The sequence below is a fragment of the Ctenopharyngodon idella genome, chromosome 8, assembly GCF_019924925.1.
Source record: "Ctenopharyngodon idella isolate HZGC_01 chromosome 8, HZGC01, whole genome shotgun sequence".
Taxonomy (NCBI): Eukaryota; Metazoa; Chordata; class Actinopteri; order Cypriniformes; family Xenocyprididae; genus Ctenopharyngodon; species Ctenopharyngodon idella.
The window spans coordinates 26,823,853-26,850,352 of record NC_067227.1 but is presented as its reverse complement, the minus strand read 5'-3'; the positions used below and the strand labels follow the sequence as shown (position 1 = coordinate 26,850,352).

The window sequence follows — 26,500 nt, the reverse complement described above, 5'->3', positions numbered from 1 at the left end:
AGTGACAGCAACAGCTCAATTACATCTTAGCAGCTTTGAATACTACTTCCTCTAAGAGCCAAAATGAAGTAACCAAATAAAAAAAATGTATTCAAAGGCATCTTCGCATTCTTATATATATAGGAATGTAAGAATACATTGAATATGCATATACTCTTAGGATAATTTAGGATAATTGTATGGATTTTAAAAAGATTCTAAATTTATATGTAAATTATTTACATTATTTTTTTACTATTTGAATATGAAGGGCCAAGTTACTCAAAATTAAATCATTAAATACATTTTTGAAATATTTAAATAAATGATTAAATACATAATTAAATTCTTAATAAAATAAAAAATTCAATTAATTATTAAATCACCAAACAAATTAATAATACCTTTTATTTCATTTTAGCATTTGATTGCACTAAGTTTTAGCATCATTTGTGGATTGCTTTCTCATTTAAGCACAAGTTTTTGTCATTTCATTTTCAGGGTTACGGTTGTCGGCACATCACTCAACAATAGTGGGCGTCACCTTTAGTTTAAGTGCATTTCCGCGAATCGTTCTTTTGAACTGGTTCTTTTTAGTGAGCTGGTTGAATCAGTTCCCCAAATCAGACTGAACCATCGGAAGCAGTTTGCGGGCCAGCTCAAGTCAGCACAGATCTACAAGTTACTGAGTCAAAGCTCACTTTCAGATGTGCCTGACAGTCACTGATGTCTCTTGCTGAAAAGCATAAAACATAAATAAAACATACTGGAAATTTAACAGTGATCCAATGGCAGTAGTTCTCAAGTCAATAGCAGTACTCTGATAGCTGTTCTCTCTTGAGTCAAGAGTCGGTTAATGGTTACAACAGTTCAGACGTGTCTGTGAAGAACCAATGAGCTGCTGATACGAACATATGCGTGAACGAGCATTTGAATTGAATGAGGGGGCGAAATGAAAGTTTTTTTTTATGGTTTCTCATGGTTTATGTAAAAAGTGATTTGTTCAAGACTAACTGATTCACTTTATGTGCTTTAGACATGTAAAACATCCACTTTTCACATCAGTATTTGGTTCTTTAATAATAGAATTGCGTATATGTGACGTCATTGCGTGATTACATAAACAAACTAGTGAATCGGTTCATTGAAACGAACTGTCCAAAAGAACCAGTTTGCTGAAAAGATTCTCACTTCCCATCACAACCACAACAATGAAAATGAAATGACACATGCTTGTGCTTAAATGAAAAAGCAATCCAAAAATAATGCTAAAAATAAGCGCAAACAAATGCTAAAATGAAATAAAAGGTACATTTATTAATTTGTTTGGTGATTTAATAATGAATTGAATGATTTTTATGTTTTATTAACAATTTAATTATGCATTTAATGACTTATTTTAACATTTATTTAATTAAGGCATAGTGTCTATATATATATATATTCATAATCAATTTATATTATATTTCTTATGTAAAAATTCCTTTAAATTATACTTAACACTTAATTAAACTTAATTGTATAAATTATGTATTCATTCATAAAGAATTTAAGTGAACCGTCATTTAGCAGTGACCAAAGCAACTTAACAGTACACTTTTTACAGAGACAAGACTAGAGATGTTAACGTTTTTAATAAAGGATCACACAAATTTAAGAGCCATGAATTCATACATTAATTCCTAAAAGTTTGTTGCATGCAAGATGCTTTTTATAAAACACATGTTGAGGAGCCAGTTTTGAACTCTACTGACCATATTTGACTTGGGCAACATCCCCCACCACCATCTCAGCCACGGGGATTTGAATGACCGTGCCGTTCCGCACCACAGCGAAGCGTTGCTCCTGCTCGATACGGCTCTGCAGGCCACGGAACTGCTTTTCTTTGCTCCAGTCATTAAACGCCGTCACCAGCACCACGCAGAGCACAGAGAGCAGGATAGCTGCACCCTCGATCCAGCCCGCCTCCGCCTCTCCCTCGTCCTCCGCACCTGCACTCACATTACTACATGCTGGAGAGAGAGAGAAAAAAGAGAGTCAGAGATGGAAAGGTAAAAATGTGTGGGAGGACAGAGAGTTTGAGTGTCTACTTGTGATCCTTTATGTTCTTTTATCTATCCATCCATCTCTCACTCCATTCCTTCTATTCTTTGATTTCTTAGCTATCCATGCAACTATACTAGTACTTACACACAGGTATGAGAAGGTTACTTTAAAAATTTTTACCCAAAAAAGGTTTACCCAAAAATGAAATTTCTGTCATTAATTACTCACCCTCATGTCATTCCAAACCCGTAAGACTTTGGTTCATCTTCGGAACAGAAATGAATATCTTTTTGAGGAAATCTGAGAGATTTCTGTCCATCTATAGACAGCTACGCAACTTACACTGACGCTTCAAAAAGTTCATAAAGAGATCGTAAAACTAATCCATATGAATTGAGCAGTTTAGTCCAAAATTTCTTAAGAGACTTGATCGCTTTATATGATGAACAGATTTAATTTAGGCTTTTTTTCCACATATAAACATTCATCAGCACACACATCAGATATGGTAAACGGAAGCTCAAGCATGTTTTCTTGATGCGTGCGAGAATCATTGAGGTTCGTTCTCGTGTCTTACGCAGCATGTTTGAGCTTCCAGAAGAGGTTTGTTCTTGCACGTGAATCAGGTTCGGTTGAGCTATGGATTAGTTTTATGGTGTCTTTATGAACTCTTTATGAAGCATCAAAGTTTTGGTTGCAAAGCTGTCTATGGACAGAAAGCTCTCAGATTTCATCAAAAATATCTTAATTTGTGTTCTGAAGATGAACGAAGGTCTTACGGGTTTATAACGACATGAGGGTGAGTAATTAATGACAGAAATTTCATTTTTGGGTGAACTAACCCTTTAAAAAGTTTTAAAGTAACAAGAGCCTTCCCAAAAATATGACAAAAATAGACAAAGATATGCTAAAATGTTTTAAAATATCATATAACGTTTTTCCTGAGCTTCTGATGAATGGCCAGCAATCCCTTATGTAGATAGATTTTGTTGAATTTTTGATCATTTTACTATTTTATCACTGAATACTTAAAACCAAGTCACCTTCACTGTCCCCTCCTGGCGGCTGGTAAAAGGACAGTCCGAGGGAAATAATGGCCGCAATTTCCAGGATTATGAGGGTAACATCCTGTAGAGCCTCCCACACGAGCTGAAGGAAGGTCTTGGGCTTCTTAGGAGGGATGAAGTTCATTCCAAACACCTGCCGACGTTTTTCCAAGTCAGCAGGATTGTCCGACAGTCCTTTTGAGAAGGAAAGATGGCAGTAAATTTCATTGCTACCTCTCAAATTTTACTAACAGAAATGTAGTGAGATATTTAGTTGGTATAAGTTGGTTATATTAAGTTGGTATATTATATCAGTAAATAAAATATAAAATAACCAAACCAAATTGTCAACCTGTAAAGCCTGAAACATTTTCACCATTTTTTCCCCTCCAAATTTAACAGGATTTGTTTTAGTGCAGAAATCATCAGCCCAGGAACATGTATACAGGTGTAAATCAGAGTTATGGTGCTAAAAACCCTTTTTTCTCCATGTAAACGCTTTTAAGACCTTCCTGGATGCTCATTAGTCATCACTCAATTCTGTTAACACCAATCCCTGACCTCTTAGGGTGGCAGGAAGGGAGGGGAGAGGACATTACAAGAGAACACAGGGCACAGATGGTTAAGTCAGTGTGTTTCGGATGCACCACAGGGTGTGATTTTTGGCAGCAAGACCCAGACAGACTGTCACGCTCCCTGCATCCTCACCCTGCCAATCATCACCTGCTGCCCCTGGCAACCTCTCATCTCCCACCAGAGCTTCCCTTTCACTCACTGTAAAGCCTAATTGAGTTACTCCAATGGTTTGTAGGAAATAATTTCCCTAACTCATACCAATTGCCCTGATTAATTCATTCAGTCTCTGTTCGTGGCACAATATTTGCAAGTAAATTAAGACAACTAAGATATGCCAATGCAATCCTCTTTCTACAGACTACCAGAATTGAAAGACTTTTGCAGTACATCCAGCCCTTTCTTCTACCCTTTCATCTTTCCATCCATGCCCGTGAGCTTCTCTTTTTGTATCTCTGTCATGGTTTCTGAAGAGAGGTTTTTCAAAGAGCAGCATTAAAGGAGGAGAAAGAGCTTTACAATAAACTTAAAGTAACCTCATCGTGGCTGCCAAATAGCGATGTAGGCAGACCGCATGACTTGGTCTGAAAGCAAGTGGACAGAACAAGATGAGAATCAATGTGATTATCAGAGCGCAAAGTAGGATCATCTACCCAAAATAGACACAGCAATAAAAGATTCAGAGCAAAATAATTCTTAAATTCCTTTAATAGTTAAACACAAACTAAATTTTGTGGTTTTATTTAGTAAAACTTTCCTGATTCAGGTAGTCAGGAATAGTATTTTAGCCTTTAGTTAAATATGATTGTTATTTTTATTTCTTATGCATGACATTTTTGTTTCTTATGCATATGTTGTGATTATTTTAATTCCCTTTCTATGTAAAGCACTTTGAATTACCATTGTGTATGAAATGTGCTATATAAATAAACGTGCCTTGCCTTGATCATTCAAAGCATGAAATAATAGGAATAAAAACTATTTTACGTTTTTATTTACAATTCTATTAAAAAAAATCCCTGCTGGTGGAATGATCTGCCAACTCAACCCGAGCATTTTCAAGAAATGGCTAAAGATGCATCTTTTTTTTGTCAACACTTGACCCATTAATACCAACACTTTATATTCTATTTATATTTTCCATTTAAGGCCCGTTCACACCAAGAACGATAACCATCAAGATAACTATAACGATAACTACATTTGCATCCACACCAACGAATGATAACGGTCTGTTTATTCTAAGCTTATAAAGTGTGTACAATATGTTTTTGCTGTTCTTGTTGCATTATTTTAACCAGCAGATGTCCTCAGCATGCTATGTTTCAAGTGAATCTAGCTAGTGTAATCGATTTAATCTAACAGTGAATTCAGCTGATGAAGTCAATATAGTGGAATAAAAACAACACCTAGTCTTTTTCAACTTCAAAGGGAGCAAGACAATGTTGTCGAAACTAGCACTGGATACCTGAGGGAATTTTTATGTGAAACTGTTTGCTAGCCTGGCATAATCATCTCATCGTTAATACTTCTCATCATTTATTCCGAGGGTATGACTGATTGTTTTCCATATATCCATTTTCTTTAAAGTATCCTTGAAAAGGGTGTTTAACTTGTCAAACAGTGGTGACTTTTTCTGGACCTCGGCGATTAACTTCTCCAATGTCATCTGCCATTTCAAATGCGCGAGCCCTTAAATTAGATTTGATTCTGATTGGCTGTCATTGTTTTATCATTCAACAGCAGGACAAAATCGTTCTGAAAGTGATCCCAACGATATCGTTTCTCTATATCGTTATAGCTGTGGTGTGGAAAGTGCTATTCTTTTATATTTAGACCAATTTTTAGAACTATATCTTTATCGTTATCTTTATAGTTATCGTTCTTGGTGTAAACGGGCATATATATATATATATATATAAAAATTGCCCTTTTGTTGGCTTAATTGCTTCTTTTGTTCTACTCATTTGTAAGTCATTTTGGATAAAAGCGTCTGCTAAATGATTAAATGTAAATGCAATATCAGCACTGGTATGCTCCTTTTTTTACCTATAAAGCTTTATAATAAAACATGAAAATGTGTTTGAAAAATCATGAATTTTCCCTAAAAATCCCATGATGTTGCATAAAGACACATAGGGAGATGTTCTAAAACGCTAGGACTTAATTTTTTTAAAACAAAAAACTGCTGCAAAGAGAAAAACAGTATTACAGAAAGATGCTCTCGTCTGATAACATGGGCAATGCCTGTTTTCAAAAGCAGATAAAGGTGTCTGGCATTTGGTATTCTTTCTGTGAAGACGGGCTTGTTTTTGAAAAGGAGTGTTAGTGAATACAAGGATTTACAGGAGTTCTGTTATTATTTACTCATCCTCCAGTCATTCCAAACCTGTATAACTGATTTTTCTTCTGCTGACCACAAAAGGAGCAGTTTTGAAGAACTGAACTGGTTGCTCATTCACATGCAATTACAAAGAAAGGGGACTTAATCTTTCAAGCTTTAAATAGGACACAAAAGCACCATGAAAGTATCATAAAATGGTCCATAGAATTTGTGCACGACATTAAACTCTGTAACAGCTTAAATTTTGGTCCGTTCCTGACACAAAATTATTGTACGGCTACAGAAGACCTCTATGAATATGTTGCACAAGTCTAATGGACCACTTTTACGATACTTTTATGGTGCTTATGCATCTTTTCTGATAAAAGCCTCAGTCCCCATAGGGACTAACTGCATGGTACACAGCAATCAGTAAAATTCTCCATTTGCTTTCCACGGAAGAAATAAAATCATACCATTTTGAATGACCTGAGATTTAGTAAATGATCCCTGAATTTTTACAATAGCTGAATAGCTTCTTTAATAGCTGAAAATGTCTGTATGTTTCAGGATGCGCATGTGATCTTATGTAATTTAGCAAGTGATATGGTCACATGTTCAAACTAGTGCTACTCACCATCTGCAGGTGAAGTCTTGAGTCTGTGACAGAGAGTTTCTGTATCTGTGAAGTTCTCCTGGATCTTCTGCAGGGCCTCGGCTCCCCTGAGCTCCATCAGCGAGCACAACTCATCCACTGACACCCCGAAATCCCCCTCTTGACCTCCTCTGTCCATCCCTGGCTTCTTAGGGTGGAACTCTACCGTGCTATTGCCCAGATCCCCCATGATGGTGTGTTGGTTGTGGAAGACTGGCAGCTTTTAACGCTATGAGCTAAAAAATGGGTACCTGGTAAAAATGCGTTATCTATTTTGTCCTACTTATATTCCTCCTCACCTATTTCTAAGATGTTCTCTATGTAGTTCTCCATATTGAGACATGAATTGTCAGGTTGTTTGGGGTTTTCTATTCTATGGTGTGGTAGCAGGGGTTCCCCTGAAATATCCCCCCATAAAGAAAAAATCAGCAAATAAAGTGGTAGCCATTGTGCCAATCCATCGCTATGAAGACCAAATTAAGCAAGTGTTACTGATTATTAAACAATAAAGGGGATCTAGTGACACAGGAATAATGTCGGTAAATAACCTAAGGGGGAAAAAAAGAAAAGAAAAAAAAATATTAAACATTCATCTCTGAACTTGCTCAAACCAAAAACACAGACAGCTGTGAAATCCAAGTGATTAAGGTGCCAGCTTAAAATCTTGAGAAAAAATAGACACATGCATGACTTTTACACATTTATTTAATAAAAATTTAATGTTATGGAAATAAAATTAATCAAAATCATTATTATCATAAAATAATAATAATAAAAACAGCTACACAATAATTTGAGAAGAATTGTTGAATTGATTGAAATATTAAAAACTATAAAAAAGTTTGTTACAGGTTCATTAATCATAGGCTAATATCCTATCACAAAATATAAAAACAGCTACACAATGATTTGAGAAGAATTTTACGTGAAATAGTATAAAATTGTTTTTATATGCTATTTAATGGCTTTTCAACGCTTTTAACAGTAGCTGAAATCGAAAAGGCAACATACAAAAATATCAAATTATTTTGCCTTGCAGGAAGTTAAAAAAAATGTTAATGAATTATATATAATTTAAGCATACAAAACACGTGACCACTTGTCTCGACATTAATGAGCTGAATATCCATGTCCTGGGTACAACCTTTCATCTGTCTGCCTTCATAATATATTAAAACAGATCTGCGTGTTAGTATTATTTTACTTATGCGTTCGCTTGTTTACCCAGCAGTTAGTTATTGCGACGATGGCCCTGGTCTCTCCTAGGCTACTTAACCTTTTATTTTAACCTACTTCTCCTAGATTTCATTATGAACACATTTGTTAGATTTTTACCTAATGATAACGTTTAAAAGTCGACGAAATAATTATTTAAACGTCTCGAAATGTGGAGGTGGCATTTTGCTCAACGAGGAGTCACAGGTGTAGGTAGTTTGTGGGAAAAAAGTAGCCAAGTGTTTACCATGCACACCTACTGCAATGGATTGTTTACATAATATCCGATGGAAACCGAGGACAATTACTTCTTATCTAAACGCCTTTTGAAATACTCTCTCTTGATAAAAGCGTTATGTGCGCCTCTCCCCAACCCATGTATGTACTTTACAGTGCCGCCTCTCGACGCAAAATCTGCCTTCACTCAGTACGAGACGCCTGCGCATGCGCACATAAACACTTGCCCAATCCCACTGCAGAACAGATTTACGAAGGCAACACTACCAGCCATCAGGCCTGCAATTTTGGATGACATTACAATCCGCTTGAGCTCTGCGCCTCCATTTCCCTGCTGTGACACCAACTTTACTGAACATTTAAACCCATAATCTGTGTGCGCGCCTCGTCGTCTTTTATTAAAAATGTCCAGAAGATTCCTCAACAAACATGCTCTTTAAACAAGATGATGCCCTTTCCTGGTAACCTTCAGGAATCAGATGTTCACCTTGGTCCACTGTACAGCTGCTCAGAGCTTATGACAGAGCATATAGCATTTGTGTTATGATTTTTTCAGGTTAATCACGGTAAAACAAATGTATATTACAATTTTTTAGAGGGGATTAAAATGAAATGCTGCACAAACCGACCAGACAGCAAGGTTACATCCATCACCTGCTTTTCAGTCTACTTAAAACTACTTTTTTTAAAAAAAATCTATACAGGATCCAGAAATAGGCTACACAGCTTTTAATTAAGTTTATGGCACAATAATGATGATTAATATTTTTTAAATAAATGTTAAAGTGTTGAGAATACAAGTCATGTCAAATTTTTGATTATAATACTGTATTTGTGATTATTTTTTATTATTATTAGCCTCTATATTTTTTATTTATATTACTGTATATTCTGTATTGCATTTTTTATTTTAATGACATTAAAAACAATTGTTGAACAATACACTCATGACAAAATAAAATGTCATATTGGTGAGTAATATCAGCATAAATATGCTGGGCATACTGTAAATGATGATGATAATTTCATGTAATGCTTACATACTGATATTACATTAATAAAGCACTTTAATTATACATTAGCAGACACTCGACTGCAACAAATAGACAAACCCAACACAAAACATACCCTGCTGACACCTCAAGGCACTTGTGAACATGAACATATATATATTCACTCACCGCGCAGGCCATGCTCCAAGGACATTTGACGTTGAGTCGGAAAAAAAGGCAGGAAAAACGGAATGATATCCAGTGATTTATCCTCAAATCATGCCCATCATGGAGAACACAAAAATGAAAGTCACATCATTTGACCTTTACGCTATTCCAAACGCAGATGATGCGCAACGGTGCAGAATAGAAATCAAATGAAGGGAGCAGGAGGCAGCAGACGGTGGTGACCACTTCATCTTATGCGGAAGAAAATCTGAATGATGCAGATGAGATTGTACCATGTCCGCATTAATTAATCTGTTAAATACGGCGTATTGTGCTGTCGGGAACGTAAAGGAGGGTCGTTTTGGTCACATCGTTGCTGTTATTTTTGGCGCTGATTGATAGAGTGATGGGTGAAGGAGAGATGTGGGTCTACATGCTGATGATGCCCGTTTGACGCGCATCTCGCGGTGATGGCAGCAGCAGCAGCAGCAGCATCCGAGCGCTGGAGGACGGGAGGTGGGGGAGGGGCGGATGAATAACCCTCGCGCTCCAAGCCTCTCGCTTCCCTCCCTCCCTCTCTCTCTCTCTCTCTCCGCAATCCTTTCCTTTTCCCGGTAAAGACGAATTCTACTATGGCGAAGGCTTGGTTTTAAATATTCATAACCCAGGCTTTTGCCTCAGGAAGGTAACCAAGCAAGGTAACAACGCAACGTCAGCACGAATAATCAATATTCATAAGCAGAACATTCGGCATTGGGTGGTTGTCACGATACGTTGGCATGATGTACTTAATATTCATGAAGCAGACATTCGGCATTGGAGGATTACCACGCTGCGTCAGCATGAACTTATTAATATACATGAACTCATTTTGCATGTTAACACAAAAGAATCATGATACGCGACAAAAAAAAAGAAAAAAGATAATTATTAAAAATGGCTACTTTTGAAAAATATTTTGCTAAAAAAAAAAAACCACTAGATTTAGATAAAAATTTGGCATAGCCAACATAACCTCCTGCATCCCTCTGTCCTCGTACGAGGACATTATATTTTAGTGAATTTCTCTGACACCATACATGTCACATTTTTAAGTCTGGATGTCCTGTAAAGAGCACATTCAGGGCTTTTGAGAGAAACCAAATGTTTGGAGGTTTCACCAGGACAGCAACTTCTCCTTGGTCTTTAAAGCTGCAGTCCGTAATTTTGCCTCTTTGTCGCTATCTCTGTTTGAAACCTCCAAATGCAGTTGTTTGCGGAATTATTATCTTTACGTGCTTTGTGCCTCGGCACGGCTCCTCAGCGCGGATGAATCTAATGTTTGCTGTCAGTCACCACATCGGCGTGGATACCGTACTTCGAAATCACAGATTGTAGTCTTGGAAGTATGACCAAAATGAGAATTTTCACCGGAGAATATCATCTGAACAAGTAAGTAACATGTCTGCCACTTTTGTTCTGACTGAGGGAAAAAAAGCATTACAGTAAATCGCGCTGCCTGTGGTGATTAAATCTAACGATCGCTTAGCTCATATCACATCAAACCGTGCAAATTATTATTATTGTTATACTTTGTTCTCAAATTGTTAATGTTAACAACATCAGCATTGCGTGACTATGTGTATTTAGAGTGTATTAGGGTTACCTGTAGATTTCAATTTCTGTACAGTCTAATAACGTTAATTTGTCATACAATCTGCCCTCAAAATGATAAGTTTAATTATTGCAGCTGCTGTGAGAAAAGGCTATTAATGATCTGCCTCACATGCAATATAGCCTACTAGTTGGGACTTGTTCTTTATGTATTTATCTGACGCAATGACGCAAAAACAAACGGCGACATGCTTGAATTTCCCGCGGAAACCCACCAGTACCACCCGAATCATAAAACATTATTACAAGCTTACCATTGTGAATCGGGCTAAGGTAAGGAGGTAGTTTTGAACACTGGCTGGTTATGTATGCTCAAAAATTGATTTTGGATCATTTTTAACCAAAAAACATTATGGACAGCAGATTTAAAAATGACTGAATGATCAAATTTAGCACTCTTATGGAAATATGATAATATTTTATAATTATCATTTAAATCTGATTAAATTGTTTGTTATAAATCAACATCTCGGGAAAATGCTATGGGGTTTCTAATCAAAATATGACTTTCTGTTACAAAACAGGGCATTGATTTCATACATGTCTGAGGAAACCAGGACTTAAATCATGTTTATCAGGCCATTTAGGAGAATAGGGAAAGAAATTACATATCAATATTTCTATGAAATATTAAATATTATTATGAAAATGTTGCCAAATATTACTCCCATTATTAAACTTCTTTTTCATTAGGCTACATGTTGCTCCAAGAACACATTAATATGCAAATTAGATACAGACTATAGATGCATTGCATTGAATGGGAAAATTCATGTATGGCAATTTTACCCACATATTGCATAAAGTAAAATAGTATATCAATTCATTCCATTATATCTTTCATAACATAGATGAGAATCATCTTTAAACAAAATTTGGTTAAAAAAAATCCTGAAACCTAAAAATTGATTGGTGAATGAAAAAAAAATGTCATTTCATGTCCTTTTATTTTTTAAACAACTGAGTCCTGGTTTCCACTTATGAGGACATAGCATAATATATGAATAACGTACAAAATTCCATTTGTTTTTATGCTCTAAACAATGTAATGACATGGAAAAAATACTAAATTTAAAAAAACATTTTTCCCCAGGTTTAGGAGGATAATATCAACAAAAAGAAACAAAATAAAAGCATAGATAGAAGGTATTACTTGTTGAATTTGCTCTTTAATTCATTCACCTGTCTCTCTCTCTCGGCTGAGAATCTGAGCATTAATTATAAAGCGAGTGATCATGCAGTCTGCTGCCTGTAGCTCCATTAATAAAACACCCCGACAAAGGATTTGAGAAAGAGAGAGCCTTGGTTTAATTAATATTCATTTCCTTTATTTGTAGGCTATGATTGTTCTGCATACAGTATTGTCAAAATGCCAATACAACACACACACACACACACACACACACACATACACACACAATTCAATTTGTTCATTTTTGCTATTTTCATAACTTTCATAATTCATTCTTCTGTAGTAGTAGGCTATTTTGTCTTTTTAACTGTTTTAATTTCATGCTGATATTTTATTTGTTACCATTACTAGTTTATTTGCACTTACATTGCATAATTTTTGTCTTTCATAAAGCACACTAAAACTGATACTGAATTTAGAGAGTGGGAAAGCAGAAGAGGGGTAAAAACACTGAGCATATATGACCTCTGTGTCTTTATATTGGCCATTTCAAATTATTTCAAATAAGTCAAATTATTAATTAAATGAGAATGACCTGTTGACACACACTCTTGTGTGGACTGTGTTCATGGTCTGTAATGTTCTCCTGCATCCCACTTGAAATTTGTGATGTGTCAACCCCTCTAGTGGAGAAGAATGGCTTTGCATCCAGCAGCAACCATATCCTTGTGGCTGCGCAAGATATCTATAAGATTTCTGAAGCCAAGCTAGATGAAAGTGATGAATCTTGTAATGTATAAGCATTTCATTTATTCTTGGATGATGCAAGATGGCGACGCTCTGCCCACTTGGTGTATGTGTGTTTCACCTGTATGCGATTAGAGAGAATTATGCGTAAATAAAGTTGGAAAGTATTCTTATTATCCATCTTATCTTTATAGACGGCTATACAGACATGCATGGACAACAGGGAGCGACATTATAAATCTGTCTTTTACAAAGCAATGAGCTGTTGTCTAGTATAAGGACTATAGGCTATAGCTATTTTATTAGTGCCTTCTTACTCTACTGAGGTGAAAATTACCCATACCAAATAAGAAATGAAATTCTGAAAAATAGGAATTTTATTATATCCAGTAGGATATTGTTTTAAGAAGGTTCTTGTTTAACTGGCTCTAAATTATGATAGATTTTCATGTTTGCACTTCTTTTGGATTATTTGACAATTCAGAAGTGGAACAATGTGCATTTTGCCAACACTTGTGTTTTGGTTCCACGCTCCATACTTTTTCTCAAAGGCCTGTTTTAATGAGTTAGATTCAAATAAAGGTTTTAACAAGGGTGGAATGTGCTATAGCCTGTGTAATCCCCTGACATAATCTGTTTGTGGGCCTGCCCCTCTCTCTTCCTTTTTTCAACCAAACACATGATTCAGATCAAGCCCCCTTTGAGGCTAGGCTAAATAAACGCACAGAGAAAGTACAATTCTGGACCAAAGTTCAACCTCATGCTGTTACCGGTCCGATATTTATACTAGTCACCACTTTTAAAACAAGAAATATGCAATGGAAACATAAGTGAAGGACCTTGCTTACTCTTGGCAATACACTTTCACACGGCCGTCTGCCAGATCAGGAATAAGAATTAGAATAAGGAATAAGAACTGCACTGTTGGGGCATTCTTCCACATTGCAAAACTTCTCTTCAGGACATCGCCAAGGACAAGGTACAATGTCTCATTCTACAAGTTTGTGTGTTTTAAAATGTTTCATTTTGCAGTAGTAGTTCAGTCAATGTAAAGATGACTACTGCACAATGTCATTCAGAACAATGTACACAGTCACTTTTTATACAATGAGTTACACAGTTATATACATATTTGTGCAAATCACTAAATTGCTTTCACTGTGTTGCCTACAGTACACAGGTTTTGATGCTCAAGTCATTGGTATGCAAAAGCTTAATCTTGGATGAAAAGCCTTTACATAACTATTTAGCATACATGTGAGGGAAATGTGTCTGTGTTTAGATAGTTACGTGATCTATGTTCTCTAGTCTAGCACTATCTAGTAGTTTCTCACATGCAAACAGTGAACTCATAAAACTGTACATATGTTCAACTGAGATCTTGAAGCAGATCACAGTTCATTAACTGACTCTGTCATCATTAACGTTATTCTGGACATGTATGACTTACTTTCTTCTACTGAACACAAAAAGTATATATATTTTGAAGATCCAAGGGGTCCAAACAATATTGTAACCCTCTGACTTTCATTTTATGGACCAAAAACAACATGAGGGTGAGTAAATGATGAAAGAATTTGTAACTTTCGGTGAATTATCCCTTTGAAACACAAATACAAAGTCTACAAAGTTCAGTTAATATAAATTGGCATTAGTTTCTGATTTACAAGCTTAAGCATTTTTTTTTTTGCATTGGTGATATTTTGATCTACAATTGCAAAAAGTCAAGAATTGCAATGTTTCCCATTCAAGACGACTGACTAATCAAACATACATTTTCAGACAATGCTGCTGCATCCCCAGATCTTTGTCCTTGCTGTCTTCCTTTGGAGTCTCCCACTACTTTCCCTGGCTGGGAAGATTCTAGTGTACCCTGTGGAAGGAAGCCACTGGCTTAACATGGACATTCTGCTACGAGAGCTTCATCAGCGAGGTCACAAACTGACAGTGGTCCGTTCTGCCAACAGTTGGTACATCCCAGAGAACACCACACACTATACGCCCATCACCGTCCATGTTGAGCACCTCAGCAGCCTGGAGGACCCCAAGTACATGGCATCCTTTCTTAAGAGAAACATTGACATTCAAAGAGGGGAAGGATCAGTTTTGTCATTCATTGCCCTACAGAAAGAAATCATTACTCTTTTAGAAGAGTCGCACAATTCCTCTGCTGAGATGGTGAGGATTATCCTAGAAGACAAAAAGCTTATAAAAACACTCAAAGAGTCCAAGTATGATCTGATGCTAACCGATCCTGGTTTTGCAGGAGGGGTCATATTGGGCGCGTACTTAGGTCTACCAATGGTGTTCAACGTACGATGGATAACAAACGGAGAGGGGCACTTTGCAATTGCACCCTCACCGCTTTCTTACATCCCAACTATCGGATCCAGAGTAACGGACAAAATGAGCTTTGCGAATAAAATGAAAAATTTCTTGCATTTTGGAATCGGCCAATACATAGACCACATGCTCACAAGGCCCCTCTATCAAGGAGTTATCAGCGAATACATAGACCCCAACTCCAACATCTACACTCTGATCCAAGGAGCGGATTTGTGGCTCATGCGAGTTGATTTTGTATTCGAATTCCCTCGTCCTACTATGCCCAATGTGGTCTACATTGGAGGCTTCCAGTGCAAACCCTCCAAACCTCTACCAGATGAATTGGAGAAGTTTGTCGAGAGTTCTGGAGAGCATGGGGTGGTGATCATGTCTTTGGGTACTCTGCTTGGAAGTCTGGTTCCTGACATATCTGAGGTCATCGCCTCTGCCTTCGCTCGCTTGCCGCAAAAGGTAATTTGGAGGCACGTAGGGGAAAAGCCATCTACGTTGGGGAAAAACACACTCATTGTGGAATGGTTGCCTCAGAACGACCTCCTAGGCCATCCTAAAACTAAAGCTTTCGTCACCCATGGAGGAACGAATGGAATCTACGAGGCTATTTACCATGGCGTGCCGATGCTTGGACTCCCGCTCATCTTCGACCAATTCGACAACATGATTCGCCTGGAAGCCAGAGGGGTGGCTCATGTGCTTGACGTCGCAACCCTGGATGTAGATACCCTAACGCAAGCCCTGAGGGACATACTGGATGAAAATCAACAGTACCAGAAGAACATGCGCAGAATGTCAAGTCTACATCGTGACACACCGCTTAAGCCAATGGACAGCGCCATCTTTTGGCTGGAGTTTGTCATGAGGCATAAGGGTGCGGCGCATTTGCGCACAGAGTCCTACAAGCTTCCTTGGTATTCCTACCACTGCGTGGATGTGTTAATGTTGATAGTGAGTTTGTTTATGGCAGTCTGTCTGATCTTGGTCTTGATGAGCAAGGCATTGCTGAAAGTTTTTGTCAGGAAAAGAAAGGCCAAAAAAGAGTAGACATCTTTGGTCGTTTTTTTTTTTGGCTATAGGCTGATATCATTAATGCTGCTGTATGTAATTTCTGCACCACTTCCAATGGGTTAAGGCCTGGTTATTTTGCATGGCCTTGTAGCTGGTAGATACTCAACCATCTGACTGGAAAAAAAACATCTTTCTCCATTAATAATTTTGCAAGCAACGTTTAAATTGTAAATATATCAATTTAACCAATTCCCAGTCTCACGAGTTCACACTTACAAATAATCGGATAGAGTAAAAGAGCATGCGTATTTGGCGTGCTGACTGAGGGGGGCTCTGAGCTTGGAATTTGGCCCAAACTAAGAGTACACCCCCCCGTATACCTGGCTGGGATAGGAACCAGGGTGCTGGAGGGATGCAGAAAAATGTGGAAGAACGTATGCGAGTCGGCTATGTATATATGCCTCCTCTCGTGCTGATTGGATAGATAATTTGAACGTGTTCCTCTTAAATTTTGTTAAAGGGTTAGTTCACCCAAAAATTAAAAGTATGTCATTGATTACTCTCCCTCATGTCGTTCCACACCCGTAAGACCTTTGTTCATCTTCAGAAAATTTTATGCCTCAGTGAGGCCTCCATTGACAGCAAGATAATTAACACTTTCAATGCCCAGAAAGCTACTAAAGACATATTTAAACAGTTCATGTGACTACAGTGGTTCAAACTTAATGTTATGAAGCGACGAGAATACTTTTTGTGCGCCAAAAAAAAAAAACCAAAATAACGATTTTACCCAACAATACCTAATGATGGGTGATTTCAAAACACTGCTTCATGAAGCTTCGAAGTTTACGAATCATGTGTTTCGAATCAGTGGTTCAGAGCACGTATCAAACTGCCAAAGTCACATGATTTCAGTAAACGAGGCTTTTTTACGTGATAAGTGTTTCGAAATTTTAATGGTTCACCACTGGGGGGGGTGTGACTTTTCTTTAGTAGCTTTCTGGGCATTGAAAGTGTTAATTGTCTTTCTGGCAATGCAGGCCTCACTGAGCCATCGGATTTTATGAAAAATATCTTAATTTCCTTTCTGAAGATGAACGAAGGTCTTACGGGTTTGGAGCGACATGAAGGTGAGAATTTTCATTTTTGGGTGAACTAACCCTTTAATAAAACATTTATTGGAACGCTCTTAAAAGCGTGAAATGGACATTCTTCATTTCCGCTGCCTTTCACAGTTAAGTTTAGTCACTAGAGATCAGCTAATTGAATTGCAGTTTCTAAACAGTTTTCCCAAACCCTCCCCCTATCTGCCATAAATAAAAAAAAATAAATAAATAAAAAAAACACAGGTAGTCCTGCCCCAAAGTTTTGGTTGAGACAATGTTGCTTGGTCAGGCAGTTCAATCAAATAGAGCAATGTTTTTGATGAGGCCACACGGCCAGCTTTTGGACTTTTCAGGAAAATGAATTTTGAAAATCTTGAAATTTCAACACTTAAAATTACACAAATCAGCTTTAAGGTTTATATGAATATATTTGGTCAATTAATGTGTTGCTAACAGTATATTTTAATGTTTTTAAAAAAAAAAAAAAAAAAAGGAACTGCAACGGATTGTGTTTTTCAATTTGTTTTATTGATTTGTACAGACATTGAATGAACCAGCTGTCTATTTTGCACGTAAATATTTCACTTAACACAACCACCGGCATGGTCAACAAAAAATAAAATTATTCAAAAAACAGAGTCATAATGTGACAGATGGCCGATGACGCCGATGCTCCTACATTTTGGAATGGTGTATTACTATATATGGTTACAATAGGCGAAATACTTTAGAGTAAAAAATAAAGTGCTCCGTCTTCATCTGTTCTACTGTGTCACTTTGAGAATACTCATCTCACCTCTCCAAAAAGTAGCAATCCCATTTCTTTCTCTATGAAAAACAAAGTGTAAAAAAGGTTAGAAATGTCTAGATATTTCAAATCTACAGATCACAGCTCAATTGTCACTGTGTGATATTTAAGGGGATCAATGTCATATACATGCAAGATATAAAGACAAACACTTGAACACAATCAATAGAACATGTAACCTATATAATAGATACCAGTCTGTAACTTTGTTTAGTTCCATTAGGAAAACATTACAAAATGCTTTTCTTCCTTCTGTAATAATAATAATAATAGCAGTAATTGTTCCACAGCTAACTTTTCTAAACATCTGTTCCACTCACCCCACATCACCAATTTTCTTTCAACATTTCAACAATTTCATTATATCTTAACAAATGGATGAGGAGAGAATGAATAAGAAGGAGTTTAAAGAGAGAATGAATGTCTGGGAACAGCTTTGGTATTTTAAAAGTATAGCCAAAACATCTCAAGTCAGTCAAATTACATCCTCCTGCGATTGCATGTTGCTCAGGCATTTTTGTTTCACTTCAGTCATGTTAAAAAAAAAAAAAAAAAACAGGTTGCGCTTCAGGTTGGCACATTTTGTGTTATCTTTCAAGATTTGTTGGACAGATGTTACAGTAGATTATTTCAACACAGAAACCCTGGCAGAGGCCGTTCCTCAGGACACAGTTGCTTGAATTCAAATGAGTGGAAATTATAAATATATTGCGAGACCCAAGTGAGATCGTATTTTAAACTAGCAATAACAGTTTTTTCACTAAAACTCTCAGAACTACCCAATCTTTTTTTTTTTTTTTTTGATTGAACAAAAGAAGCCAATTTGTACCTTTTGAAAATACAAAGCCTTAATCAAATACTGCCGCCACATGCATTCCAACTTTACAAAGGCATATCTCGGTATTAAACTTGTGCAAAAAACTCTCTGCCCAGAAATACAACCAATAACAAACAATAAAGATTAATTTGAATGCTACGTTTTGGTCCACACATGGATATTAATAAGCCTAGAGATCCCAAATGTCTTAATCCTTTTGGAAAATTCTGGACAAAGAGCATCGGTTAAGTTGTGAATTCAAACAAGAGCGAACATTTGCCAATGTTACTGGGTTTTTCCATAAACAAAAGAAAATTACATGGACATGCATCAAAACACAAGCTGCAACAAAGCATATCATAAACCATTCTGAAAACCAATTCTCCATGCTCCAGAATCTTCAGATGTTGGACTACACCCCCTTGTGAATTTGCTAAAACAAACCCAATTGTGCAATAACTTCAATGATAAAACAAACGGAGACTGTGTTCTTTTTAAAGTAGTCACAATTCCAAAGTTAAGTGCAATGTTGCAGTGTGCTATGAAGATTTTGTGTGATGTTATATAAAAACTCTGGAGATTCTGCTTTGTGATTTTGCAATGAAAAGACTAAAAATGCAAGTTCACATCCAGAAGAACTTGAACATGGATGGTTAGACAACATTGACAGTGGAATTGTTTCATAATGAGTAAAAAAGCAATGTGATGTTTTAAAGGCAAATCAGTCAAACCTTATGCAACCTGTCCTTTTTGTTAAACTTTGAGGCGAATACATTTCATTTAACCAGGAGAATTCCTCTAAGAGCAAATGGTTGTGCAACAAAACTCAATGGATATATAGCAAACAAAACCTAATTCACACAAGCCTAAAAACAAAAGCATTAGTGTCAATTATGCAGTAATAAAGAAACTGAGGACAAAAGAAACTAAATGCCTTCTTTGTCATATACTTCTCTCTTTCATCTTTTATTTCCACAACTTGAGATACTCAAAATAAAATAGAAATAACGCAACTTTCCAGAACACTTTTAACACCTCTTTTCATCCACATTTGCTAAAGATGCAAATCCCGGCCTCTAGTAGGGTATCGTTCTTTTAAGAGTCACTTCCTCTCTGTTTACATTCCTCACTCTTCTCCCACCCCCCATGTATACCTTCTCATTAGTGTCCAATCTCTGCTCATCAGGGTCTCTCTGAATTCCCTCCACTTACCAGAGTCAATCCCACCACTAGGACAAGGGACCCTCCCTGCTTCCCGTGCCCGCACCGGCACCTCCTGCCACCAGGTTCCTCAGCAACTTCCTCCGGCCAGCCTGGTAGTCTTCCTCATCCACGTTCACCAGGAGCTTAATGGCCTCGTGACCCACTGCCTGCTTCAGAGAGTCCGTGATGAAAACGCCCTTCAGGGCTTCCAATAGCGAGCCATTGATGTAGTCCCGCCAAAAGGCGTCCAGGTAGGTCAGCTCTGAAAACTTGATGTCACATATGATGGAACCCAGGTCACGGGATTTGAGGATGGTGTTGGCCTGGTTGAAACGCTCAAACTGCCTCTCCAGCGCCTCTTGCTTATTGGAGAAGACATTGCCTTGTAGAGCTGACTCGTGCTGACAGTACTCCGCACGCACCCTCAGTCTTATGTCTGCAAGTCAAGGAAGGAGGTTAAAAAGGTGGCTTTTATATCTACTAACAAAAGACAGTCAGATTTCAGGAATTTTGCTTGCTCAATTTCTGCGCTCCAATTGCACATCCATGGAGAATACCATACATACCCAAAAATGGCAATGGCTGGCTTCAAAGCAACTTTCAAAAGGTTGCCAATAGGTGAGATTTTGCAAGAGATTTAATAAAGATACATATTCAAAAGTTTTATTCAAGTCACTTTGGCTGCGTTCTCACTGAGAGCCTTAGAGCTCAATTCTGATTTATTGCTCAGATCTGATTTTTTGTACAGCTGTTCACATCGTTGATTTAAATGTGGCCAATATCAGATTCCAGTGTGAACAGATCATGTTCCTGAACTGACCCACAAGCACAAAAGAACAATAAAAAGAAGTCACACAGCACGCTGTCAATCAGAAGTAAACACAGAGGACATCAGAGTAAGCAATTACATGTTTATTTATTGAGTGATCTTCTGCAGAAACCAGCAAACTTATGTGCAGGCAATATAAAAATCAAAGACGAGGATGTTTTATGTGGAACATTTATGATGTTTTGCTTGTATATAGAGCTGTCACTGTAACACTTATGAGCTCTGACATATCACTGTCCTTCACTGACTACCTTTCGCAACTGTCTTGATAACTTTGGGTATGTAAAATCTTTGAAGTGACTCCCATGAATTATGAAGAATGTTTCTCTGGAGTGAAGTAAAAGTCACATGAATTCCGATTTGACTGTTCATACTGAGGTCACATTGCAAAACATCAGACCTGGATCTGATTTAGGACCACATATGGAAGCGGCCCAAAAAAAAAAAAAAAAAAAAAAATCAAATTCCATGTGATTTGTGCCGTTCACACTGTCATGACAAAAACAGATCATAATAGCAAAAAAAAAAAAAAAAAAAAAAACACAGATTTGGACCACATGTACATGAACATAGTGTTATTAACAGAGTTTGGGGGGGGGAGTGTCGCCAAGTTGCCAGATCCAAACACATCTTATCATTGCTTGAGAGTGTAGATATAACTTATTATGGGTAAAATGGTGTAGATATGATTTTACTAAAATCTTATTCCACAGAGTCAAACTTTCTCGTTCTGCATCATAAACATTGTCACTGTCATGACAACCAGCATGCATCTTTTTTTTTTTACTAGAGCAGATTTGTTGTCTTACCACAGGTCTGTTTTTCTCTGCAGTCCGCTGTTGTGTGAGATCTTTTCCTTTTCCTGCTTGGTGGAGGTGGGGTGGGTTTAGCACGCGGTGGGCATACCTGGGGTCCTGATGGAGGACAGCAGATCAATGGCTGGGGTCCTGAGAAACAAAACATGATCAAAATCACTACCACAATGTCCGTCTTGTAGTACATGCATTTCCACTGATCATGATTAGGTTTAGGAGAAAGAAATAAGGTGAAGATTTGGATGATTTCCAGTTCAGAGTCAGAAACAAATTAGGGTTAAAAATGCTGGAAGCGATGTTAAGGCTGAAATACACTACACTGCTTTCACCCCAATTTGCAGTCTGGACAAGTTGGCGCTAGTTGCCGAAAGTCAGAGCAAGTCTGCAGATTTTGGGCAGTCGGAGTTGAGAGATTTCACAGAAAATCGCATTGTGTATGATGGGCACAGATTTTTCTAGCTTCAGACTTTGATTTTATCCAGTCTAAGCATATGTTTAATATTTTAAGCTGGTTTTAGAACAAATATTGTTTTCATGCACCTCCTAGCAACGAGGCGCATGTTTCTGTGTGAGTTTGTTTAAAGTCTGGTAGTCATTTAGTGTATGACGCCCATTTTGTATTTGTAACCAATTAGACAGTATGATGCCTAGTGTTTTAAAATCTGTTTAGATGTTAAATGTTGTTTAGTGTATTCCAGCCTTTTGACATTCTGGAAATTCTGCAAGACTTAGCCACTGAATTACATACCCCTTTACTTCAAAACCCTGCCCACTTCAAAGCCCAAGCTTTCTGCTTCTCAAATATGTGCTGGACTGCACAAATGCAGCAAAAAAAAAAAAAAAAAAAAAAAAAAAAATCAAAAAAGGTCTTCAACCCTGCTCCTGGGCACCCACTGCACAAAATGATCGACAGGCAAAAAGCACATCAAAAGTTCTGATTAGCTAATCAAATAATTAGACCATGGTCCGCAGCCCATTTTTTGCAGTTTACAGAGTGACAGGTGATATTTCAGCTCAAGATTAATGTTTCAGTAAAAAACAAAAACTAATGATGCACAGAAGTTTTGGAAACCAAGAACACAGTATTTGGCCAAAAAATTATATTTGGTTTCAGCCAAACAACTTTGGAGTGCCGAAATCATTGACCAAAACTGTGACATTTAGTTAGTGCTTCTCCGATGGTGTGTTTTGACTGTGTAATGCCTGGTTCAGACTACATGACATTTTGTAAGTTACGACAGTCACCATATCAGATTATGCAATTTTGACTCCTACATTCTTGTCGTGTCATGGACAAGAAACGTCAGACTACATGTTGCTTCCTGACTAATCACCGCTTGCCGTCTTTAACGATGTGCGTGATGTCATCGAGAAGGCGGAACTAGCAACTGACTTCTAGAAACAAGAGCGTAAACAAACAATGGCTACTGAAGAGGAGTGTTAGCTTAATGCTAGTTCCAGTACTCTGGTGACCTCCACTATCGTTCACCAGCATTTATCTTTTTTGGTAGTCCTTTGAGAAAACATCAACAACCCGTCATAGAGGGCCGGAAAAAAATTAAACATGCTAGTCTTTCTGTCAGGACATCATTAAGTGTCACAGACGCAGTGTCGGGTGTCCTCCACTATGACACACTATACGAGATAAAATTATCGATTCTTGCATTCCGACGCCCATTGGCGTTTATGAATCACCACGACACCCAATATCAAATGGACCATGTCAAAATCAGGCTGATAACATGTATAGTGTGAACTCAGCACAAGTCTAACAGTGTATTTCATACAAACAACATGGAAAAGCTCCAACAGTTAAACATGTCAGTTGTGTGGATGCTAGGGCAGAGTTGACATTATTGATTTCTTAACTGAGATATTTTAGTCTATGCTGTTTCACTAAACATTATTTATAACACGCTTAGCATCTAATAATTGCAATAAGCTTTGTGTTTTGTAAATTTTGATATGAAAAAGTCTGAGCTTTAAAATTCTGTGAATTTTATAACAAATTTCAAACAAAAAAATGTGGTTTTGGCATTCTTTGACACACTTTAATCTCTTTCTCTTTACTGATAGTTACAGCATAAAGATGCTGAACAAACAGGCTCAAAATACAGATGAAATAAAGGTGAATGAACATCAGAAGGTATGTTGAAAGAAACAGTACAACTTACTGAAATATATCATATCATCACTCAACCAGTGTTTCAACTACAGGAAAAAATGTTACTAACATTACATTTACCTCAGTTTTTATTTGAGTGTTGATTTTAAAATAAATTTGATTAATTAATTGATTATTACATAAAATTTATTTCTGGTTTTTAGCTAAATGAATACCTTAATTTCAGTTTCTGTGTTTCAAAAAAAATTCATTTCAGTGCATCACTACTTAAAATGCTTACAGCACCATCAAGAAATCTAAAGCACAACCAAAAGAGGACACACCTGTTCTTCTGTGAGGAGTTCCCTGCTGGGCCTCTCCTGCTCCTCTGGGAGAAACATAACGGACTGACGTCTCTTCCAGATATTTATCCACTGGATCTGGGCACACTGGGAAATAATAAGCAACATATTACAAATTCAATGAAACTGTAATGAAACTGTGGCTTCACTGCACACAAATGTCATAAGCGGTGGATGAACAAGTGGCCAAAATGAGAGCAAAAGTGACAAGAACTCAAACCTGTCTGTCTCTTGCGCAGCGTGACGTACGGCAGCAGGTCATGGCGAGTGATGATGCGGAGCAGCTGAAGAACATGCCGGAAGTTTGTCTCATCACATCGCCCCTGACGCTCCAGCGCGAGCAGGAAATCCCGGCCGCTTCGTATCCCTCCTCTCTCGTACTCGTCAATAACGTCCACAAAAAGGAAGGACAGCACACGCACATCACGGTGCGTCAGCTGTGCGCCCACAATATCAAACATGCGGTGAAGGGAGTAAAGCCCATACGCGTCGTCCACAGCCTCCTCCGGCCACGGCTCCACCCGGCCAGACGCAGGTCTCCGAGACGAGGAGGAATTACTGCAGGACGCCGGAGCCAGTCGGCTTAGAGAGAGCGCAAGGGAGTTACCGTGAGCTGTTGCGGATGAGGATGCCGCAACCCAGCCTCTCCGAGAAGAGGAGTGTCCGGAGCGGGAATACGAGTCTATCGGGGAACGAGAGATGTGTTGCCTGCCCTGACTAGATGAAGAGTTCTGTGGCAAGAGGAGGGCAGGGTTGGCATTCCCATGCTGCTGTGAGGTCATCACTCTTCGCTAGGCGGATGACGGGTGAGGGGGTTGGCGGAAGGCCCTGTCAGCAGTGTGAAGCAGCTCGAACTCTGTCAACACGCTCGGCCCGCAACTCTCACCTCCAACTTCACTCTAGAAGAGTTCATGTTAAAGCATTAGGTCACTGAAACCACTGCAGCATTACAGATTCATAGGACATATTGAATAATAAGATAGTAAACAGACTAGGACAAATTATCACATGACCTGGGTGAATTTTACACTTGTGTCAACAGATCTATTGCTCAACTGTGTTTCTAGACTTAATGTCAGAGCTGCCATTGCTCAATTATGCAGCAAATCAAAATCATACAGATCATATGTTTGCGCATCACATCTACATATAAAATCCTACAGATTATATATTCTGATATCATACCTACATATAAAAACAAATAGATTATGTATTCTAATATTATATTCTACATAAATTATACAGATTTTATAGTCTGATATAACATCTATACAAAAAAAAGCACAGATTATATATTCTGATCACATCTACATATAAAAACATATACTCTGATATCATATCTATATACAAGGTTATACAGATTTTATACTCGGATATGACATCTACATATAAAATAATACAGAACATATACTCTGATATCACATCTAAATGTAAAATCATACATAATATATACTTTGATATGACATCTACATAAAGTGCTTCAATTTAAGAACCTATTTGAGTATAACTTAGTGTAGCAAACTTATATTTTAAGCCTGTTTGTTCAGTTTTGATCTAATAAACCCAATAAATAACGACAGATAAAATATTTAGGCAGAGGTACAGTTTAGTTACTGACCTGGTTAGCTTACAAAATTAACATCTAAAATGTTTAAAAGGATTAATATCAAGATAGCAGGATGCATCAAACATTTCACTTCCATATGAAGGCTTTTATGCGAGTTTTAAGACAAGAAACTCTAGTAAAAAGATTTATGAATAAGCAGTTAGACATCAACAATCTCCTGAAATCTATCTGGACAGCTGTGTGTTGTTAGCCTGTTTCTTAGCATGCACAGGAGGGGCTGTAGAACACAATGATATGTTAAGATTATATACATTTTCTAGTTAATATTTCATTGCGATCCCCTCTATTATTTCTATATTCCTAAAGGTACTTAAACGTTATTTGCTATTGATATAAACTTCGCTTAGCAACTGACTGCTGGCTTGCTAACGTCAACAGCGTGTAGCAACACTGAATGTACACAACTGTCTTACCTGTTTAATTTCATGAATCACTTTGCAGACACGGTGACTATGGACGTGGACTGCGGTCTGGTCCTCATACATGTACAATAATCGTGTGTGGGGATAATTTAAACGGTTTGGTGAAGCTTGGTAATGAGCCCATTTTTTGTTCCTCTACTAAAATGTAGGTACATCCGGGACATGAGCAAGCGTGGGGCAACATCCGGGGAATGTAGGAAACGCTTGTCTTTATCAAACAGACAATAAACTCTCGTGATGTGTAGATTTGTTGTTTTTTTTTAAAAAAAGAAAAAAATGCTGACGAATAAATC

General features: G+C 37.5%; 3 protein-coding genes across 14 annotated transcripts in view; 1 reads left to right on the top strand and 2 right to left on the bottom strand.

Moving 5' to 3' along the window:
• The window catches only part of atp2b3a (ATPase plasma membrane Ca2+ transporting 3a), a 30,352-nt gene extending 20,630 nt beyond the window's left edge, over positions 1-9,722 (bottom strand). For 6 of the 11 annotated variants that reach the window (XM_051902230.1, XM_051902228.1, XM_051902232.1 and 3 more), the window contains exons 1-4: positions 9,256-9,720; positions 6,605-7,170; positions 3,069-3,266; positions 1,734-1,991 (exon numbers count right to left, since the gene is read on the bottom strand). In XM_051902230.1, coding sequence (XP_051758190.1) covers positions 1,734-1,991; positions 3,069-3,266; positions 6,605-6,812 — 664 coding nt within the window. In that variant the 5' untranslated portion in view covers positions 6,813-7,170; positions 9,256-9,720. Of the gene's footprint in view, positions 1-1,733; positions 1,992-3,068; positions 3,267-3,423; positions 3,562-6,604; positions 7,171-9,255 lie in introns of those variants that run through there. The other 5 variants (XM_051902231.1, XM_051902235.1, XM_051902226.1 and 2 more) reach the window with 4 other exon arrangements.
• A 238-nt stretch (positions 9,723-9,960) lies between these two features.
• On the top strand, positions 9,961-17,458 carry ugt5e1 (UDP glucuronosyltransferase 5 family, polypeptide E1). Its single transcript, XM_051902238.1, has 2 exons — positions 9,961-13,745; positions 14,549-17,458. The coding sequence occupies exon 2, from the start codon at positions 14,552-14,554 to the stop codon at positions 16,148-16,150; it is 1,599 nt and encodes a 532-aa protein (XP_051758198.1). The 5' UTR covers positions 9,961-13,745; positions 14,549-14,551; the 3' UTR covers positions 16,151-17,458.
• Positions 17,459-17,726: 268 nt separating this feature from the next.
• On the bottom strand, positions 17,727-26,388 carry dedd (death effector domain containing). Of its 2 annotated transcripts, XM_051902243.1 has the most exons (6): positions 26,199-26,388; positions 24,379-25,057; positions 24,141-24,245; positions 21,687-21,824; positions 20,058-20,484; positions 17,727-18,048 (listed from the first exon to the last, which is right to left on the bottom strand). In XM_051902243.1, the coding sequence occupies exons 2-5, from the start codon at positions 24,938-24,940 to the stop codon at positions 20,075-20,077; spliced, it is 1,215 nt and encodes a 404-aa protein (XP_051758203.1). In that variant the 5' UTR covers positions 24,941-25,057; positions 26,199-26,388; the 3' UTR covers positions 17,727-18,048; positions 20,058-20,074. The 2 variants fall into 2 exon arrangements, with proteins under 2 accessions (XP_051758203.1, XP_051758202.1); XM_051902242.1 differs by having other exon boundaries at positions 17,727-20,484.
• Between the last annotated feature and the right edge of the window lie 112 nt (positions 26,389-26,500).

Coding starts and splice junctions, on each gene's coding strand:
- ugt5e1 (XM_051902238.1), top strand. CDS start 14,552: ATGCTGCTGCATCCCCAGATCTTTGTCCTTGCTGTCTTCCTTTGGAGT.
- dedd (XM_051902242.1), bottom strand. CDS start 24,940: ATGACCTCACAGCAGCATGGGAATGCCAACCCTGCCCTCCTCTTGCCA. Junction 24,246..24,378: donor GCTGCGCAAGAGACAGACAG/GTTTGAGTTCTT, acceptor ATTATTTCCCAG/TGTGCCCAGATCCAGTGGAT. Junction 20,485..21,686: donor CAGAGAAAAACAGACCTGTG/GTAAGACAACAA, acceptor CTTGACTTGCAG/ACATAAGACTGAGGGTGCGT.